At 45.4% G+C, this 21,817-nt stretch overlaps 1 protein-coding gene across 4 annotated transcripts in view; it reads left to right on the top strand.

Moving 5' to 3' along the window:
- The window catches only part of ATF7IP (activating transcription factor 7 interacting protein), a 99,696-nt gene that overhangs the window by 70,655 nt on the left and 7,224 nt on the right, over positions 1–21,817 (top strand). For all 4 annotated transcript variants that reach the window (XM_032222115.1, XM_032222114.1, XM_032222116.1 and 1 more), the window contains exons 9-12: positions 84–731; positions 3,053–3,135; positions 12,016–12,094; positions 15,518–15,679. In XM_032222115.1, coding sequence (XP_032078006.1) covers positions 84–731; positions 3,053–3,135; positions 12,016–12,094; positions 15,518–15,679 — 972 coding nt within the window. The remainder of the gene's footprint in view (positions 1–83; positions 732–3,052; positions 3,136–12,015; positions 12,095–15,517; positions 15,680–21,817) is intronic.

Genomic DNA, 21,817 nt, shown 5'->3' with positions numbered 1-21,817 from the left:
AAAAAGTACAATAAAGGTGTTGATTGCTATGACAAAATTGTAATTTAAATTCAATTTTCATTTTTTTTACTTTCTCTTTATAGTGTCTGCTGCTTCTCTTGCTACTCCACAGATACCAGTCAGTGGACACCCAAAGCCCCAAACACCAGTTACTTCTGCATCCCTTACATCTGGCTCTTTGACAACATCTGTTCTTCCCACAGCTAACACTGCAACAGTAGTTGGTACCAGCCAAGTGGCTGGTGGGAATACACAGCCAATGTCTGTTTCACTTCAGTCTTTGCCAGTAATCCTGCATGTACCTGTTGCAATGTCCTCTCAGCCTCAACTCCTGCAAGGTCACACAGGAACCTTGGTTACTAATCAGCAATCTGGCAGTGTTGAATTTATACCTGTCCAAAGCCAAACAAATGTTGGCAATCTAACCAAAACCCCTTTATCTCTATCATCAATTAATTCAGCAAAACCAAACAACCCTTCAGTGTCCAGTTCAAGCATTCAGAGGAACTCTCCAGCTAGTGTTGGCTGTTCAATAGGGACAACTCTTGCAGTGCAAGCTGTAACAACAGCACATCCTGTTGCACAAGCCACAAGGACTGCTTTGGCTACTGTGAATACTTCAGGAATATATACTCCTCCCATCAATAGGAACTCCATACAGATGAAGATTCCCATATCAGCCTTCAATACTTCAGCTCCTTCTGAAGTAAATACTACAACACCAAGAATTGGTGAGTTGTTTTCATTTTTTTATGTATTTACATATGATATTTAGAAACTGCCTATCTTAATCAAATGTGTATGTGTGTATATATGTGTGTGTATGTATATGTATTTTAAACACAATTTTTTAAAAATTTCAAAAGGTAAATTGATTAAAATTAATTAAAAGATGAAGGAAGGGCTTTCAAAGGACTAACCAGCCCCATGCCTATGTACCTCTCAGGTGAGGGTGCAGAGCCATGTCTTTTCAGGAGAGTTGCAGTCTGTCTGACCTCCAGGGGAATAATGTCCCATAGAGTGGAGGCGATGGCAGGGAAGACTCATCACCTAGACTGGGTGTTGGCAACCTGCGGCCCCAGAGACGTATGGAGCTCTTTTGTCCCCCTGCTGTGGCTCCCTGTCGCGTACCCTGAGAAGGTAAGGGTGATGGCAGGGATGGAGACTCACTCTGAACTAGAGGGAAGCGCCCCTGTACTTGCCTCTCTTCTGGGGCTTCTTAGTGCTGTGCATACCTCGGTTGCTTGAGGAGACGCAACTTGCTCTCCGCCCCGAGATGCTAGCCCAGGCTGGCTGTGGCCGATGCTCTGTGTCATAATGAGAAGGAGGGGACACCGTCTACAGCACAGAGCATCGGCCACACTGACCCAGGCCAGCGTCTCGTGGCAGAGAGCAAGCCTCCTGTCTCCCCAAGCGCCTGAGGTGCGTGCAGCACTAAGAAGCGCCAGAAGAAGCCTCTGCAAGATGAAAGACAAGTACAGCGGTGCTTCCCTCTCATTTGGAGCAAGTCTCCATCCCTGCCATCACCCTTGCCTTCTCAGGGTACACAAGGAGTGACTGGGAGGAGAGGGTGGGGCCAGCCCGCCAAATGTGAGCTCCAGCCGGGGGGGGGACAACGATGTCGACGAAAGAGAAAGAAAGAAAGAAAAAGAAAGAAAGAAAGAAAGAAAGAGGGAGGGAGGGAGAAGAAAAGCAAATGAAAGAGAAATGAGAGAGGGAAGGGGAGAAAAATATAGAAATGAGAAAATGATGGAAGGAGAGAAAGAGGAAAAAAAGAGAAATAAATGAGAGAAAGGGGAGAGAGAAATGAGAAATTAAGTATCGGGTCTGGCTGGGGTGGGGCAACTCTATCCAAGATCACAGATGATAAACTCCTGGATATAGAGGTCTACTCATAGCCATTTGGTCTTACTAGGTTCAGCTGAAGCCTGTTTTCCCCATTCAGGCCCCCAGAGGTTCCAGGCACCGTGGAAGAATATCCACAACATCAATCATTTCACCCAGGATGGAGATATATAATTGGGTATCATAAGCATACTACTGATACCTTATCCTGTGGTGATCGATGATCTTGGCAAGTAGTTGAATGTAGATGTTAAAAAAGAGCAGAGACTGCATTGAGCTCTATAGCAGGCTGTGTCTCTCTATCAACAATGACATTCCTGGCCTCGGAGGAGGGAGGTGAACCTGTACAAAATTGTTCCACCCACTCCAACTCCATAAATTGTCCCAAAAAGACACCATGATGAATGGTATGGAAAGCTTCCGAGAGGTCAAGAATGGAAGGATGGCTGTACCACCTCCTTGAATTGGACTTGGAAGCAAACTGGTGCCCAGGGCAGTTTGTGGAGCAAAGTCTCACATGTGCCTTTCTTTGGGTGCCTAAAATTGCCTATACAGCTACATTTGTACCATCTGAAACTTTCAGATACTTTTCAAGGACAGCTCCATTTAGAGCTTCTTGCAGTAGTCCAAAGGACAGGGCATGAATGACTGATCAGAGAGCCTCCCTATCCAGGAAAGTGTGTAACTGGCACACAAAACAATGCTGAATAAAGGCCCTCCTAGCCACAGCTGCCACCTGTTTTTCAAGCAAGAGCTGTGAGTCCAGGAAAACCCCTAGGTCTGTCTGGAATAATGTAACCCCATTCAAGACCAAAGATAAACTGAATATAGAGTGGCCTAGCCACAGCCATTCTGTTCTATCAAGGATCAGCTGAAGCCTCTAGACATTACGAAAGAATGCCTGTTGCATCATGCACTTAACCTGCAACAGATAAAGTAGATACAAAAAGTGCACACATCCCTTTAAAATATCAGGTTTTTGAGATGTAAAAATAATCAGATCAAAATAAATCACTTCATAATTTTTCCCACCTTTAATATAATATATAAGCTGTAAAATTCAATTCAATTGAAAAGCAAACAAATCTTTTAGGGGGGGGGGAGAAGAAAATTAATGTTTTTCCTGCATTTTGCTATTAAAATAGTTACATGTCTTTAAAGTATATTTGTAAGGCAATGCAATGAAGTTGTTCCTTGATCTCCTTAGAGAATCAGACATCCAGATTGTTACCACCTCCACCACCAGCAGATAATATAGCAAATAAGAAAGCAGCTGAAGTGCCATTGCAGGTATGCTGGTTTGTTTGTTTTTATGGAGACTACTTTATTTTCCTTTCACTCAACAAATCAGGTCATGTGTTATAATTAATTGGGCACATAATTTACTTTTTATTTCAGGCTATTAATAAAAAGTAAATGTTACTTATTCCTTATTATTTATTTATATGACATAATTTTTGAACAACAGAATCCGTCAATCCTAGAGCAGTTAGCAGTTCTTTTATACAAGCGACAGATAATAGTAGTAACGATTAGAAAGTTGTTCAAATATTACAAAGTTCCCATCTATTTGTTAGCCAAGGTGGGGTTGGAGGACTCCCAACTGCTCTGGCAAGAGCCACATTTATGCGGGGAACATCAGTTGATAAATTATGTTCAAAATGCTAGGCTAGGTGATTCAACATTTGGGTTAACTGGTCCATATGGGAAGCTGATAGATTCAGATCGGGGTGGGTTTGAAATTTACTATCTATTCTGTGGGTGGTGCCTATTTTGTTGGTGTGACAGTTGTGGGAGCGTCTTGGTCATGTGACTGGGTGGGCATAACTAGGTGGGTATGGTCATGTGATTGGGTGGGCATGGCTAACTCGATGTCACTCACATGGAGGGGCACCTACCCTGGCTTCTCCTTGCCCCTCCCCTCCCAGCTAGTCCTCGCCTGTCTTGCATGTTATGGTGGGAGGGGATGCATTTTCAAAGTCATCCTCCCATTGATAGGATGAGATTTTGCTGTCAGAAGACTGCCTGATGTACATTTCCAAATATTGTTTATCACCATTCTCTTGGTAAGACTGAGTGGGGAGATTTATAAAGAATAACAGTTGAAATGGACCTTGGAGGTTTTCTAGTCCAACCCCTGCTGAAGTATGAGATGAGACCCTATACTATTATGGACAAATTTCTTCTTAAAAACCTCTAGTGATTTTATACCCACAATTTCTGAAGGCATCCCATTTCTTTAATTCTGTCAAGAAATTTCTCATTTCTAGGTTGGATCTGTTTGATATGTTTCTGTCTCACAGTTACTTCCAGTTGAGCCAGCCACTACCTATTCTATACATTTTTTCTTGCCTCTGTAAAATCTTACTCTACTCTCCATTAAATTGCATTTTTGGTGAGAACAACCTGAACAGCGGCGGAACTTCCTCCCCTCCCTCTTTTGGGGAGATTTACAAACAACTTCCAGCCAGGTTCGCCCTACAGCCTCACCCACTCGTGCCGGCAGCTCTTCCCTGGGCAAGCTTTGGCTTTACCTTCCTCCCACAGCTGGTGGCAGAGAGGAAGGCTAGCCCCTTCAGCTTCAGCAATGCCCTGTGTGCCAAGTCCCAATCTGGAGCTCTCCATACTTGGTGGTGGTAGCAGTGGGGGGGCACGGTCCGGTTGTTTTCATCGGCAAGAAGGACTGTAGAGCTGGCAGTAGGGAGTTTTAGTGCATGGCTTGAGCACGCTAGTGGCAGTGGCAGGGCATCCCCAAATTCCCAAGGATTTTTAGCACACTGCTTGGGCACGCTGGCGGCAGAAGTGATGGAGAGGCATCCACGAAGCCCCCTCCAGCCTCAGCTCCTCTGAAGAAGCCCCGCACCCACTTTCTTCTCTTTGAGAAGTGCCATTTTGCAAGCTGCTACTCAAAGAGAAGAAAGCGGGCAAGGGGCTTCTTCAGAGGAGCTGAGGCCAGAGCAGCGTTGAAGCCCCCTCCAGCCTAAGATGCGCCGGCAGCGGTAGGAGGGAGAGGTTGCCTGGGCTCTCTGCCATCCCGGTACTGTGCTGTGCTGGGGAATTCTCCTGTATGGACGTACCTCAGAGCAGCGGCCGCAGAGCACATCCTGCCTTCAGGGGGCCCAGCTGAATCAACCGCAGCGGCACCAACAGATGGGGCTGCTGCACATGTGCACCGCCTGCCCTCCTGGAGCACTTTCTTCCTTTTCCCGCTGCTGGTTGGTGGCCCATGATTGATTCGGCTGGGGGAACGGCTCCCCGAAGGCAGGGTGTGCTCTGCCATTGCTGTTGCCGCTGCTGCTGTCGGGTGTGTCCATGCAGCAGAACTCCCCAGCATGGTGTGACCAGTTCCTGGGAGGGCGGGATATTCTTTCTTTTCGCGAGTACGGGGGCATGGCCAGGCCACCATCGCTACCGGTCTTGTCTGGTATACCAGATTTTTACTACCCCTTCTGGCGTACCATATGGTACTAGGAGCAACCCACCTTTGGTATATACACAACAGCAGTTGAAGTATTTAATTTGAATTCTGAGTCATTTTGTCGGTGGTAGGGACTATTCTTAAATTTAAACTAGATAATTCTTTAGAAGATTAGCTTACTATATAACACATAACTGAATGTTTAGATTGCTAAGAATATTTATAAAAACAAATATGCAGTTTCTTCTACCTAGAATCATTTTCATTATTATAAGCATATGTCTGTATTTTTTTCAAAACGATCACGGACACTGTAATTGTAGAAAAGTATTTTTGTTTAAAATTTTCATCGCTATGTGCTGTTTTATGTGTTAAGATGTATAGAGTGATTTAGCATTCTTTCTAAAACAACTTCTCACAGTATTATGAACATATTTATTACTTTTTCTTAATTTTTTAATTTTGAATCCGCAAACCAAATTGTGTTTTAGTTGTAACAAACCAGGTACAATATTTTAGAACTGTATGGTCATCTAAAAACATTTAATCCAAACTATTATTGTACAAAAAAAATTAAGATGGAGTATTCTGTAATACAAAAATTAAATTGGCTATTCTCCAGTGCACTGCTCAGAGAGCCCAAATGCCGGGGTTAACACAGCCTATCTGCCCTTGGACTGAGTGATGTTTTTCTTGACCACGCCTCCCTTTGCCTGCACATGCTCAATTCGAAAACTCAGTCCGCCCGAGTTAGGGCTGTTTTGGGAGAGCTCCAGTCTAAGAGCAGAAAGGCTGGAAAAAGTTTCCCAATTTGGACCACGTTTAAATTCTCAGATAGAGGAAATCACGCTTCTACATCAGGTCTGTCTATTTGCCTCCAGTGAGGCTTCCGTCGCTTTAAGAGAAGGGCTGCCGGGTTTTCCCTGCTGTTGCTAATTGCAAGCACTGCAGGGGGTTGAAAAGGCTTGCACAGTGGGGGCTGGCTAGCAAGGGAGCATTTAGTGGGATAAACCAAGTTCCCTGTTGGAACAGGGGCGTCCCAGGGGGAGGAAAAGTCCAGCAAGGCTCTGAGAAGGCTCTAAAGCAGGTGAGCCGGATTGCTAGGATTCCCTCGCCTGCTCCATTTTGCCCGGCAACAGCAGCGACGGCTGGAGCCTTCGCGCGCCTTTCAGGGCTGGAAAGAGCAGGAAGCGGCTGCGTGCGCACCCCCCGCCATTTTGGATCGCTCCGACTCACTGGGCAGAGCGGCAGAGCTCAGAGCGTGCGAGGAACAAGGCAGCAAGAAGAGCCCAGCCAGCCAACTGAGCCTCAGCGAGCCCTCAACGACTGCAGAACGCCGCGGGGAGGCTGGGGGCTAGTCTGGGAAGCCAGCTAGTCTCTCCCTCCGGAAAATAAGCTAAGTCTCGGGGAACCGAGGGCGGTGGGAGGAAGGAAATCCGACCCCAAGGCGGCCCTTCCCTCCTGGAGATTCTGCCAGCGCTTTTGGACTGCAAAGGCCAGCGCGTGCCCATCCCAACTCCAGCTATCTCCCAGGCCTCGTGGGGACCTGAAATGGCTGAGGAATGCAGGGAGGCCTTAGGGGATCAGGTGGGGCCCTCCAGCAAGTGCTGCAAGCTGGATCCCTCTGTAAATAAAGGCAAAGGGCACAAAGGCTCACTTGAAAGGTCTTCTCCAAGAGCCACAGTGGATCCCAGGGAGGTTTCAAGGCCCCTTCAGCCAGAACCTAGCCCAGACCGTCGCAGCAGGGAGTCAGCTTCCCCTGATCATGAGGCCCAATCCCCCGGGGACAGTGAATTCTTGTCTGGGGATAACTATGCATCCAGGGATCCATCTCCTGAAGCATCTTGGGGGTACCCCGACTCCCCTAGCTCCTCCATCGGAGAGGAATGAGATTCTGTCCAGAATTCCCCCTTTGGGAAGGGTGGATCCAGCTCAGGCAGGCCTAGCCAGCGCAGGCCCAGTAAGCAAAAGAAAAAAAGAAAAGAAAAAAAGGGGGGGGGGGAAGTCCTGCTCTCTCGGATGAAATGAGGGAGGTAATTGCCTTAGCCATCTCCCATGGGATAGCTGAAGGCATTAAGCGCAAGGGCTCTCGCAAGGGCAAGGCCCCAAAGGAGAAACGCAAACCTCGGGCCTCCACCTCTAAGGAGCCTGTATCCTCCTCCCCATCTTCAAGCCCCTCTCACTCTGGGTTATCAAGTTCTGAGCAGGAAGAAGGGGAGATTTTCGCCCTTTCCGAAGACGAAAACCCCACCCCTGACAAGCCAAAATTCTCTGGCCTGTTTCAACCGTCATTATTCAAGTCTATCTTGCACAAAGCCATGACGGCCACAGAGTTAGGCCCCACTTCCAGACCTGAGGCCTCTCAGGCTTCCACTTCCAAGGATCTTAAGCATGGGTTGTTCAAAGAGACAGTAGAAACTCCCGAGGTTATTCCTGTGCCAGACATATTTATGGACGCGGTACAGCGCCAGTGGCTACAGCCAGGCACCCTGACCAATCCCAGTGGGGGGGATAGAACTCTACATGCAGTAGAAGATAAAATGGAGGAAATCCTCAAATTCCCAGAAGTAGATGCCCCAGTCGTGTCTCTGACTTCCAATTCCAACCTGCCAGCTGAGCTCCTAGAGGGACTTAAGGCAGAAGATAAGAGGTCAGAAAAGGCATGTCAGAAAACACACATGGCGTCTGCCTGGGCCATCAAGGCATCCTCCTCTGCCTCCTTTTTTATTAGGGCCACCCTATTCTGGCTGCGCCAACTCAGGTCCAGACTCCCGCCCAGGAAATCTAGGTGGCGCCATGAGCTAACCAAGATTATTACCGCTGTCGAGTATTCGGCGGATGCCACCTTGACAGCAGCAAAATTCTCTTCCAGAGCTCTAGCTTCCAATATCACCTCCCGACGCCTCCTATGGCTCAGGCACTGGCAGGCCGAAATGAAGGCCAAATGGAAGCTGGCATCGGCCCCATTTAAAGGGGGCTTTCTGTTTGGAGAGGCCCTGGACAAGTTTGTCACCGAAACCAAGGACAAACGCAAGATCCTTCCGGCAACCTTTAAAAGGGGTGACTGGAAAGGGGCGGGGTCCTTTCGTAAGAGACCCTACAGGAGCCAGGAAACAGGGCAATCTTCTCACCCTTCCTCCTATCAGAGGCCCTTTCAGGCAGGGGGGGATAGGCACCAAGACAGATCCTTCGGGGCTCATGCCAACCAATCCCAGTCTTCCTTTCGGAGACCATTCCGAGGAGGAGGAAACAACAGTGGTGGATCCCGGCCCTTTCGTAAGGGAAAGTGACGGTCACAGGGATCCCCCCATCGGGGGTCGGCTACGGCTGTATGCCGACAGGTGGGAGGAGATAACATCGGACAAGTGGGTCCTCAACACCATTCGCAAGGGCCTTCTCCTGGACTTCCTATCCTTTCCCCAAAGAAAGTTTATCCGCTGTCCTACCCCCAGGAACCCAGAAAAGAGGGAACGCATGAGGGCAGAAATCTGCCATCTCCTAGAGATAGAGGCAATAGAGCCAGTCCCCAGGGATCAGCAGGGGAGGGGCTTCTATTCGATCCTCTTCCTAGTGCCCAAAAGTTCAGGGGGGTGGAGGGCCATCTTGGACCTCAAGAGCCTAAATCAGCATCTGGCTTACAAGAGGTTCAAGATGCAGTCACTCCACTCCATCCTGGGCTGTGTGAGGGAGGGGGACCTATTGACATCAATAGATCTCAAAGAGGCCTACCACCGGTTCGTCTGGAATGTTATTTAGACGACATAATCATTCACTCTCTCACCACCAAGCAGGCACACCGCGATGTTTCTCTAACTGTGCAGACCCTGCAGTACCATGGCTTCTCTGTCAACATGGAGAAGAGCCAGTTCCGACCATCCACCTGTATACAGCACCTGGGTGCGGTCATCAACTCCACCTCCTGCCAGGTATTTCTTTCGCCAGACCGGCTGTCGAACCTGAGACGCAGAGTGAAGCACTGCAGCCTTGCCAGGTCGGTACCCATCATTCAGCTGTCCCAACTCCTAGGAATAATGATCTCGTGCCTGGGGGTGGTTCCCTGGGCTCGCCTTCACGCCAGGGAGCTGCAGTGGTTTCTGCTGCCAGTGCAGAGGGCCAGGAACAGCAACTCACTCAGGCGGGTTCGGCTCCCACAAAAGGTGATCCGGTCTCTGGCATGGTGGAGGTCCAAGGCAGTCAGGAAGGGCTGCCTGTTCAAGGAGCCGGAGAGACTAGTTGTCACCACGGATGACAGCCTCCTGGGGTGGGGCGCCCACTGTCAGGGCCACCTAGCCCAAGGCCGATGGACTCAGAGGGAGGCCGCCCACAGCATCAATTGGCTGGAACTGAGGGCAGCTCGCCTAGCGCTGAGAAAGTTCGCATCCCTAGTAAGAGGGGCTCATGTACTGTTGATGACAGACAATGTGGCGACAAAAGCGCACATAAACCGGCAAGGGGGCACTCGATCAAGGCCCTCATGCTCGAGGCAGAAGCGCTGGGCAGGTGGGCGGAACGTCATCTGGCTTCTCTCAGTGCAGATCACATCTCCGGCGTAAGCAACCGGGAAGCAGACTGGCTGAGCCGCCAACGCATCGACCACACGGAGTGGCGCCTGCACCCGGACCTGTTCCAGCAGATCGTGAGGAGGTTCGGCAAGCCACAGGTAGACCTGTTTGCCACACACAACAACACACAGTTCCCACGCTTCTTCAGTCGCTACCACTCGCCCCAGGCGGAGGGAACCAATGCTCTGAGGTCAGCGTGGCCTCAGGGACTTCTGTATGCCTTCCCTCCACTTCCGCTCATCCCTCAAGTGGTGAACAAGCTCCTGACCGAAAAGGCAGACCTCATTCTGGTGGCTCCCTTCTGGCCCAGAAGGCCCTGGTACGCAGACCTGGTCAGCCTCTCAGTTCAAAGACCTTGGAGAATCCCCCGGGACAAGATTGCCCTCAGCCAGGGGGCCATCACCCATCCGGAGCCCCAGTGGCTGCAGCTAGCCGTTTGGCACTTGAAGGGGAGCTCCTGAGAAAGCAAAAATTCTCTGACCAGGTCATTCGAACAATCCAAGCGTCCAGGAAGCCCTCTACGACTAGAATCTACGATGCCACCTGGGCCGCCTTCTCACGGTGGTGCAAGACTAGGAACATAGAGGCCTCCTCAGCCTCGATCCCCCAGACCCTAGACTTTTGCAAGAGGGTCTGGATAAGGGCCTTGCAGTCAGCACCCTCAGACGCCAGGTTGCAGCGTTGTCTACCATCCTGGCAAAGGGCTCCTCTCGCTCGCTGAGTCAGCTCCCCCAGATCAAGAGCTTTCTCAAGGGAGCAGCGAACATCAGCCCTCCAACTGTTCACCGGTATCCGTCATGGGATCTTCCATTTGTGCTTAAGGCCCTGACCAAAGCCCCATTTGAGCCTTTGAAAAAGACCAGTCTGCGCTACCTCACCATCAAAACCGCGTTCCTGGTGGCCATTACATCCGCTCGCAGGGTAGCCGAGCTTGCTGCGCTCTCTGTCAGGGAGGATTTGTGCGTAGTTCACCCGGACAGAGTAATATTGAGACTTGATCCGTCATTTGCTCCGAAAATTAACTCCCTGTTTCACAGGACTCAAGAACTTATTTTGCCCAACTTCTGTCCCCATCCTTCTCACCCTAAGGAGCGTGAGTGGCACAAGCTGGACGTGAGACGGGCCGTGCACACGTATGTAAAGAGAACAAAGGACTACCGCCGGTCAGAGGCTTCTTTGTCTCCTTCCTCCCTGCGTCCCTGGGCCGCAAGGTCTCCTCTCACACTGTGGGACGTTGGCTACGTGCTTGCATCAAACTGGCATATGAGCACCAGGGCAAGACGGCTCCGAGACGAATCACCGCTCACTCCACCAGGAGCGCTGCAACGTCTGCAGCCTGGGCAACCCAGGCCTCTATCCTAGACATTTGTAGAGCGGCCACCTGGGCTTCCCCCACGGCCTTTATTAGAAACTATAAGATTGACACCTTTGCCTCAGCCGAAGCCTCCTTTGGCAGAAGAGTATTACAAAGAGTGGCTGAAATGCCAGAGGCTTCGGCGCTTCCCCACCCTGGGACTCAATAGCTTGGGCATGTCCCAGCATTTGGGCTCTCTGAGCAGTGCACTGGAGAAAGACCGTTGGCTTACCTGAACGGTCGTTCTCAGGGCACTGCGAAGAGAGCCCAAACCCACCCGGGTGTTTGTATTTTGAACGATGTGGCTGTATTGACTGTAATTGATTACAGGACGGTTCCTTCGTTTTCGAATTGAGCATGTGCAGGCAAAGGGAGGCGTGGTCAAGAAAAACATCACTCAGTCCAAGGGCAGATAGGCTGTGTTAACCCCGGCATTTGGGCTCTCTTCGCAATGCCCTGAGAACGACCGTTCAGGTAAGCCAACGGTCTTTCTTTTCTATGTTTCTACTGTTTAGAAATATGCCACTATTAATCAAGGTTTTTGCAAGGCTTTCTAGTTCTTAATAGACATTTCTTTAAAGCATTCTAATTCTTAATATTACACGTGTTCAGCGTTCTTAATCTAGGTATTTTTTATTATGTCGCATCAAATTAGTTGTATTAGAGTTAGCTCCACTAAAACTAATTGTACATTTCAGTAGAGTAATTAAAATCCCATGGATCTCTGTATGAATACTTTGTCATTTTTAACACTCTTAAAAGGGAATTGAAAACCTATTATAAATAATGGGTGTGGGTAATATTTTGTTTGTTTGCTTGCTTTTTACATTTTCCAGACTGGAAAAGTTACAGGAAGTACTGGAGCTGGAGTAATTGATCTCACATTAGATGATGAAGATTTTGGTTCTTCTCAAGGTAAGTGAAAAAATATACTTGACCAAAAATAGGATTTGGTTAATGGAAATAAGAATAAGCTATGTTGCAACATATTAATTTCAGAAGTTATTAAAATCAAAAGTAAACATTTGTTAATTAAAATAATTTTACCATAAACATTGTTCAAAACAATGTTTTAGAGTTTTAAAATTTCATGATAACACATAATGCATCTGATTATTGCAGCCCATGAATGTTTATGCATTCATACATTTATTTGCCCAAGATATTAGTAAGCATTTTTTTTTTACTATTGCAGAGTTCTTATATGAGTTTTCTCTTGAAAAATGGCAGAAGTTGCAATTGATGTAAAATTTAGTAGCCAGACTTTAAAAAATGTAAGGTATGGGGATGATATAATGCCTTTACAAAGTCCAGCCACTAGTTGCTTACTAGACACAATTTAAGATTCCGATGCTGAGTTTCAAAGTACTAAACATACTTGATTATCTGCCATTATCTGCCTGCTTCCTATGAATTGGCCAATAGACAAAAGGAAGGAGAGGCAAACCAAGATAAGGAAGAGAAGGTAGGGAGCACCTGGCTATCATGAACAAACTTAAAGAATCCAAGAACAAGTTATACAAGAGTCTTCATGAAGCTTGTGGAAGTCTTTTCTCTTATCTTTGAAAAATCATGGAGAACAAATATAATACCAAAAGACTGTAGTAGGACAATGTTTGTTCCTATCTTCCAAAAGAGGAAAAGGAAAGCTCAGGAAATTTCAGACTGTTCAGCTAGATGTTATTTCCAAGAAATCCTTGAACAAATTATTAAGCAGTTGATTCATGGGCATTTGAGAAAGAGTATATGGTTTGGCAGAACCCAGCATGGGTTTATCAAAAATTAATCATTCCAAGTCATCTAAACACCAATTTTGATAGAGTGACAGTTCAGGAATTCAATGGACATAGTGTATTGAACAAAGTGTGCCATGAAAGTCTAGTGGAGAAGGTAACAAAGGATTAACAGGATTATGCTACCATTAGATGGATACAGAAATGGTTGAACAGTCATCTGTAAGAAATGCATATCATTTGGATGAGGGGAAAAATGGGGAACTCATCAAATTTGCAGATGACAGCAAGCTGGCAAGAATAGCCAACACTCCAGAAGATTGGCTAAAGATACAGAAGGATCTTGACAAACTTGAACATTGGGCACTATCTAATAAAATGAAATTCAACGGTGAAAAGAGTAAGGTTCTACATTTAGGCAACAAAAACGAAATGCACAGGTACAGTATAGATGGTACCTTGCTCAACAGTAGTAACTGTGAAAGGGATCTTGGAGCCCTAGTGGACAACCATTTAAATATGAGCCAGCAGTGTGCAGCAGCTGCCAAAAAAGCCAACACAGTTCTAGGCTGCATAAACAGAGGGATAGAATCAAGATCACGTGAAGTGTTAATACCATTTTATAATGCCTTGGTAAGGCCACATTGGAATACTGCATTCAGTTTTGGTCACCACGATGTAGAAAAGATGTGGAGAATCTAGAAAGAGTGCAGGAAGAGCAACAAAGATGATTAGGGGACTGGAGACTAAAACATATGAAGAACGGTTGCAGGAACTGGGTATGTCTAGTTTAATAGAAAGAAGGACTAGGGGAGACATGATAGCAGTATTCCAGTATCTCAGGGGTTGCCACAAAGAAGAGGGAGTAAAACTATTCTCCAAGGCACCTGAGGGTAGAACAAGAAGCAATGGGTGGAAACTAATCAAGGAGAGAAGCAACATAGAACTGAGGAGAAATTTCCTGACAGTTAGAACAATTAATCAGTGGAACAGCTTGCCTCCAAAAGTTGGGAATGCCCCAACACTGAAAGTCTTTAAGAAGATGTTGGATAGCCATTTGTCTGAAACGGTATAGGGTTTCCTGCCTAGGTAGAGGGTTGGACTAGAAGACCTCCAAGGTCCCTTCCAACTCTGCTATTGTATTGTATTGTATAATATTAAAGAAAACGGCTTTAACAACCATGTTCCTGTCTTAGCAACTGCAGTGATTCATTTAACAAGTGAATCTTAAGAAAATCATAAAATGGTACAAAATTCACTTAACAAATGTCTTACTTAGCAAGAGAAATTTTGGACTCAATTGTGGTCATACCTCAGGGACTACCTGTTCATGCACAGGGCTTAATAGAAGATAACCAGTATCTTGAATCACACTTAGAAGCCAACCTCTAACTAGCACACCGTACAAGCAATAATGTCACATATGCATAATGAGGAATGTCCATCGTTGTTTATGCCAATGAATTCTGTAGCTCCCAAGAAGTCTTCAAGGGCAGTTCCATATAGATAACATTACAGTAATGAAGTCATGAGAGTAATCAAGTGACTATCTAAATGTGCTGATCAACTGTCTGAAGGCATTCTGTTCCAGATAAGGGCACAGCTAGCACTCTAAAGACATCTGTGCAATCTTTATCACAGTTGTCATCTATTCTTCAAGCAGGGTCCAAAGATGGGCCCAAAGGCCCAAATATATATCTGCAGCCATTTGATTTTGTCCTGATTGAACCTGGGTTTATTCTTCCTCACCCAAATCTACATCGCCTCCCGATACTAAGAGAGGACTTTGACAGAATCACTTTGTTGGCTTGGGATTGAGTTACAGTTGAGATATTATCACAAAACGGACATATGGCATTACCTAGAGGTTTCATGTAATGTTAGTAAGGAGTAATGCCATTGAGCCCTGCAGTAACCCACAAGTGAGGCATTGTGCACTTGATCTCTCCACATAGCCTGTTGACACTAATTGAAGTTGGCCACAAATTGGAGGAGAACCACCACATAATGGTACCCCTTGCTCCCGAATGTTTCAGCCAATCCATAAGAATACCATAATTGATGACATCAGAATAAACTGAGAGATCAAAGAGCATGATAAATGCACTACCTCCATCCTGGATGTGTCATAGATCATCAGCAAATGGGACCAGTGCTGATTCTGTACTGAAGCATAGCTTGAAGCCTAACTGAATTGGGTCTAGAAAAATCCATCCCTTCCGGGATCCTTTTGGAGCCTGAAGCCCAAGCGCTGTCTCAACCATTTTCATTAAGAAGAGACATAGACTGTTCATCTAGCAAATTTCTCCTCCTTTTTTCTATTCCTGAAGATTAATAGCATTATCTAATATGAATGGCAATAGTTATGTCAGAGAACCCTGACTGATCTCAGTTATTATTCATACTACAGGGAATGGTTTGGCATAAAAGATTGAAGATGGAGGCCAACAAACTATGCAGAATAATCAGAATATATGTCTTTATTTAAAACAAAAAACAAAAAAAATTGAAGATGAATGGCAAATATTCTCCAGACTACTTGCATTTGAACAATACTAGACATTTTTCCAGATACTTTTTCTGTATTGGCTTTATATTCCAACAGATGGCAAGAAGCAGAACCAGAACCAATCTAACAACTCTGGAATGGGCCTATCAGTCCCAGCTATTGCTCGCCCCTTGCATCAAGTACAGACAACCCCTCTCCAACAAGCTGGTTTGCCAACAAGTGGCCTCTCACAAGCTACCATACATGTTCTCCCCACAGGTAATGTTTTTTTTTTTAAAAAAAACAACGCTTTTAAAGCTTTATGTTGAGCATCTTTGTTGAAGGTGGAAGGAAGAACGGTCTTACTTGATTTGTTAAAAATTCACTAATCCTGTCAGATGAGACTTTATTGATTTTCATTGGTGCAGTGTGAATAACTTCTCTAACATGCAGAACCTTTATCCTTTACAGCTTTCAGTATATGCTCACATTGATTTTAAGCGACTAATAGTTCATTATAAAAAAATATAAATTTCAAAACAGTAAATTGTTGCAATTCTTTTAATCAATAGTACTTGTGGGTTATTTAGAAACCTTCACATATATATAAAACTTTATCAACTGCAGACAGATAGGCTGTACCCATGTCTACTGAAATCTCAGTTGTAACTTGGAAAGGAAAGCAGCTGTTCACTCCTGTTTGTATATTCAGTTCTATGGCCAGATGTATTAGCTGACCAGTATTTAGGGGATGTAATCTTCTGTAAGACACTGAACTTGTCGATCAGAAAGGTTGAATCTCTAGCGCCACATAACGGAGTGAGCTCCCGTTACTTGTCCCAGCTTCTGCCAACCTAGCAGTTTGAAAGCATGTAAAAATGCAAGCAGAAAAATAGGGACCACCTTTGGTGGGAAGGTAACAGCATTCCGTGCACCTTCAACGTTTAGTCATGCCAGCCACATGACCACGGAGACAGCACTAGCTCTTCAGCTTTGAAACGGAGACGAGCACTGTTCCCTAGAGTTGGGAATGACTAGCACATATGTGCAAGGGGAACATTTACCTTACCTTAATCTTTTGTAAGCAATTTTAGGAATCTAGATATAGAGGATGCTTCATTATGATCTCTATATGGCTCATATGTAGGGTTTCTACTTGCATAGAAATTAATCAGAATCTTTGGTAGCAGAGATTGTGTGAGACACATGGGTCCCCATTGAATATGTCTTGAGAGTTCGGCCCATTTTGTCTAGGCCTTTTTAAACTTTTTAAAGTGCTTTTGTAAGCAGTTGTATATTTGGAAATATCTCACCTGCTCCATTATGTTTTAAATTGTGCTGTTTATTTCTTTAGCTTCCTTTTCCATTGATGTTTTTAAAAAATGTACATGCCAGTTCATTCTGGAGATCCAGCAAGCTGTTATGTTGCTTTCCCTACCTTAACTGTTGCCTGTCATTTCCAAAGACCTACTTCCGAAAGGCATACATTCATTTTGCTTTTTCTGTCTTAGAAATGGTTATGCTGTAAAAAAAAAATCTATACGCTACCAGACTTTAGTACAGGCAGAGGTTACCTGGCAAATTTGTCTCATCTAGTTCTGGCTTGTTTTACAGAAATTTGGATGATCACCCTTCTCAATTTTCCTGCTTGCCATTACGGCTGTGGAATTAATATTTCTGACTTCAGAGAAAGTACAACAAACCCTTTAATGATTTCAAAGCCACCACTGTAACTTACACCATAAACAAAATGAGATACATGCATACTGATAAGCAAAAAAGGTCAAGACAGATTTAGAGGGCCTCTAGTGGTGAGATATTTATCATAGGCCAATGTAAACATAAGCATAATCAATGGGATCAGCCTCAGAAACTACTTCCAGATGTCCTATCGAGTCATATATCTGATTCTATACAGTTTATCTTGAAATATAATGAGCTTCTCAAAGACTAAGGCAGTTTGCAAAATAGTGTGAAACATCTGCACCCTTCTCCTGAATCAGTGAAGCAAGAAACAGCATCCACACTTCTTCAGAAGATGTTGCCTAACAAATTTAGTAACATACGGGGTATCCAGTTTCCATTACAGCTAATTTTCAATTTAGGACCATAATTGGGGCTGGATTTTCAGTTGTAAGTCAAAATACTCAGATGACCAAACCCAAATTTACAATATTTTTTGTGGCAGTCATTGAGGAATTACCATAGTTATAAATGCCAAGTGGACTTTTTTTGCTGGCAAATGAAAAAAAAAACTTGCAGATTATGGTCATATGACCACAGGATGCTGAAACCAATTGTAAAGACAATCCAGTTGCCTGGTGCTCAAAATATGGCCCTGTGATTATAGCGGATAGTGGTAAATAAAGAGCATAGTACAGTTCCAGGACTAGAGCATTTCACTCTGAATAAATAGCTATAAATTAGCCTCGGCGCCAAAGGAACCTAGAAATGGATTCTCTGTGTAGAAATATGGTGTCCTGTGTCCACACATGAAAATGCGCGCAAACACGCACACACACACAAGTTTCAACATATTTATTTCACCGGTTAAGCCCCTTTGTCATTTCCAGGTCCCAGTTGCAAGTGCAGTCCTTCAGAAATCTGTTCCAACAAACCACAGTCCTCTTTACTTCTAAGGCATAGGGGCAGGAGAAACATTAGCCAGGTAAATCACCCCAACTCTCCAGTTTTGAAGCACAGCACAGGCAAACTCAGTTCCACAAGTTCAAGGGACAACAAAGTCAATGGGAAGTCAAGAGGTTTAAGGCAAGAGGAAGTCAAGAGCACAAATGAAATAAATTGCAAACAGTTGTTTCCAACAACCAACCAATCCCCTCTGTCAGCTTAAGTCATTCCCAGCCAGTGTTTCTTGTTAAGGACAAGGTTGCTTTCTTATCATAGCTTCATTAATCTCCACTGTGCTTCTCATGGTTCAGCCTTGTCTGCAGATTGGGTAGGGGTGGCATCTGTTCCTCATTAATTAATCTGTTGCCACTATGCCTTGCCAATCTCTTGTTCTTCTGCTTGCATGGCAGCTGTTCATTTGATCAAACTCTCATCCCTCTCCCTGACATTAACCAGAAGTGCCTCCCTGTCAACAACAGCACACTTCATAGTCTCCAGAAGTCCCATGTCACCCCTTTCTGATGGCTCTGCTCTGGCTCATTCTCATCAGACCCAATCTCAGGTGGAGACATAACACTACTCCCCTGCATGGCCCTCTTTCCCGGGTGACTGTGGGTTCAGTTGCTGTTGGTACTTAGTGTGGAATTGATGGATTTAGTGAGGAGCATCTTCCCAGAAGTCTTCAAGGCTATAGCCTGCCCATTAACCAAGTGCTACAGGTGGCCACGAAACCAGCAAGAGTCCATGATATTCATCACCTCATATTCCAGCTGATCTTGTAATGTGACATGTGCAAGTAGTGGTGCCACAGGACAGAAGGGACTTGCACAATTGGTGAAAGACAGGGTGAACCCACAGGCAAGGAAGTAGTTTCAAATGGAACGCCACAGGATGTATGACCGCCTCTATGGCAAAGGGGCCCAAGAAACTGTGATCCAACTCCTTGGAGGGCCACAAAGTAGGCAGATGCTGGGTGGATAGCCAAACCTGAATCTGACGGCCAAAGATGGGATGACGCATTGATGGTGGAGTTTTTAAAATACTTTTTACAAGTTGACAGGTGGTCAGCAAACCATTTGCAATCCTCCTTCACCTTGTTTAACTGATGCTTTACAATTTGGTGCAAAGTAATCAATTCCTGGAGGAAACTAATCACAGCAATTACAGGAGAGTCCAACAGTGCTAGAGACAAAAGGTACAGTTGAAATCTGTCATTTGCCAGGAAGCGTTGAGGCGTGCTGAAAATTGTTATAAGCAAATTCACTGCCAACAAGTCCAACCAGTTGTCTTGCTGGAAACTTACAAAACAGTAGAAATATTGTTCCAGGATTGCATTCATTCGTTCTGTGTATCCATCCTTCTCTGGATGATAGGCAGAAGGTAGACCTGGACTTCCATTTTCTGGAGCAGTGCCTGTCAGAACGGGACTGTGAACTGAACCATGTGATCTGTCATGACTCGGGTAACCCATGTAACTGAAATATATGTTGGATGAATAGTTGCATGGTTTCCTATGTTGTCAGAAGTCTGGCATGGGATGAAATGGGCTATTTTGGTCAGCATATTGACTAAGATCAAGATCATTGTATATCTCTTGGAATCCAGAAAATCTGTAATAAAATCAAACAAACCAGCGCCCCAGAACCTCTAAGGGGGTGGCAAGGACTGTAACAATCTGGGAGTGGCACTAGTACTGTTTTTGGTTTATGAACACTCCACACAAGAAACCATATACCCTTTCACATTATGGCACCAAAAGATCCACAAAACCAAATGAAGAGTCTTAAAGTTGCTGGGTTGTGATGACCATGATGTGGAAAGAGCCCCTGTAGTGGACCTGCAGGGACAAAACACACCTGCAGAAGTAGAATGTGTTGTCCTCACATGACCAAGGGTTAGGCTGTCCCCTGGTGTAACTCCCTTCACTGTGTCTTCATAAAAGGGTCTCACTGTTGCTCATCCCAAATCTATGCCCTCCAGTCCGCAGGCTCTTGATCAACTGCAAATTTGTCAGGAATGACAGACTGAGGCAAGAACTTACCATCTGCACAAGCGTATTCATAGTCATTGAGACCCTGTCTGCTTGCTGATTACGTTCACTTGGAATATGTTACCTTAAAGTTAAAACGGATGAAGAACCGTGACCATTAGAACTTAATATTTAAGCCTCTGCGCTGTCTTTAAATGTTCCAAGTTTCTATGATCCATCTGGACTTTAATCTGATGCTGTTCCTTTGAGTTGATTTCTCCATAATTCAAAGGTTAGCTTCATTGTTAGAAGCTCTTTATCCCAGATGGTGTAGGGCTTCTCTACTGAGTTTAAATTATGGGATTAACAGACACAAGGAAATAAGCTTCTATATGGTGCAGCAGCTTGCAATCATACTGCCCCCACTACAATATGTGATGCGTTAGTCTCAACAACAAAAGATTACATGGGGTCAGGGGGTCTGAGCATAGGTTCTGACGTCATGTCAACATCCTTTGGAGAGATCTGGTGATACAGATCATGTAAATTGTGGTTAGTACAAATTGGTAAATGCTCATGCTTTGTGAAAAGCTGGTGTTCCTAGAGACACTGTAGCACCATGTGCACATGGTCCCATTGCTCCTTCCGCAGTGGGAAGTAGATCAAAAGATTGTCACAGTATATAACTCCAAATTGGTCCAGTAGGTCTGGAACACATCATCCATAAAGTACATTAAGACCCCAGGGGCATTGGTGAATCCGAATGATCGTGTACTGAAAATGGCCAGAAGGCTGTTTTCCATTCATCCATTCTCCTTGCAGATTTGCACTAAATTGTAGGCTCCTCTCAGGTTCATAAAGATCTTAGCCTGCCACTTCTCCACTTACTCAGAAATTGGGGGCCAAGGGATAATGGTTTTGGACCGGGTTTCATTAAGCCCCCGATAATTGCAACAGAAGGCTTAATTACTTGATTACTGAGACTGGCCCACTGCCAGTGAACGTGACCTATTAAGCCTTCTAGGCTGGGCTTCTTGGCGTTTCCCACTGGCAGTTTCACCTTCGTAGGACACTTGGCAGCCATATGACCCCATCCTCTACAATAAAGACAAAGGCCTTCCTGTCACTGACACTCCTTTTCCACCTGTGACAAACCTGAGTGGCCTGAGCTGCTTGATGTAATGCTGTGCCTGGGGATGTCAAAAAAAAATGCACGCTCATGCGTGGGACGGGGAGTCGGGTGTGCATGTGGGGGGAAACATGAGAGGGTACAGCTCCATCCTGCAGCCCATTTTTGGTCCCAGGAGACTGCAGGGAAGCCTGCTAGGCCCAAAACGGGGCGCGAGGAGGTCACACACGCATGCACAGAGGGGCAGGGGGCACGGAGGGGGGTCATGCGTGCACTGCGTTATGGGTGTGGGCATGCTATCGCGTTCACGCACTTTTGTCATGCGAGAACAAAAAGGTTAGCCATCGCTGCTCTATACAATACCACGAGTGTTGCTCAAGCCATCCTGGTTCACAGCTTTTCTGCAGATTTATAGGGAAGTGGTTTTGCAACTCCCTCTCTGAGAAGATCTGCTGTCCTGGAAAATTAAGACAACATCCATGTCAAAGAACATTGAAAAACTATTATCGTAGTAGTACTTCCTGCAAGAAAATCCTTTGCAGAGATTCTGTGTTATCTTCACCTGCTCAATACTAACAAGGATTTCTACATAATCTACATTGTACTTAAATTGTTTTTCTCCCTAGCATCCCTTCTTTTCTTTCCTGAGCTTCTCTTGTATTAAAATACATAAGACAACAATCTTAGTGAA

This window comes from Thamnophis elegans, chromosome 7, assembly GCF_009769535.1.
Source record: "Thamnophis elegans isolate rThaEle1 chromosome 7, rThaEle1.pri, whole genome shotgun sequence".
In the NCBI taxonomy this organism is placed as follows: Eukaryota; Metazoa; Chordata; class Lepidosauria; order Squamata; family Colubridae; genus Thamnophis; species Thamnophis elegans.
Note: the sequence above shows the minus strand (reverse complement) of the source record. Positions and strands in the feature narration are given on the sequence as shown.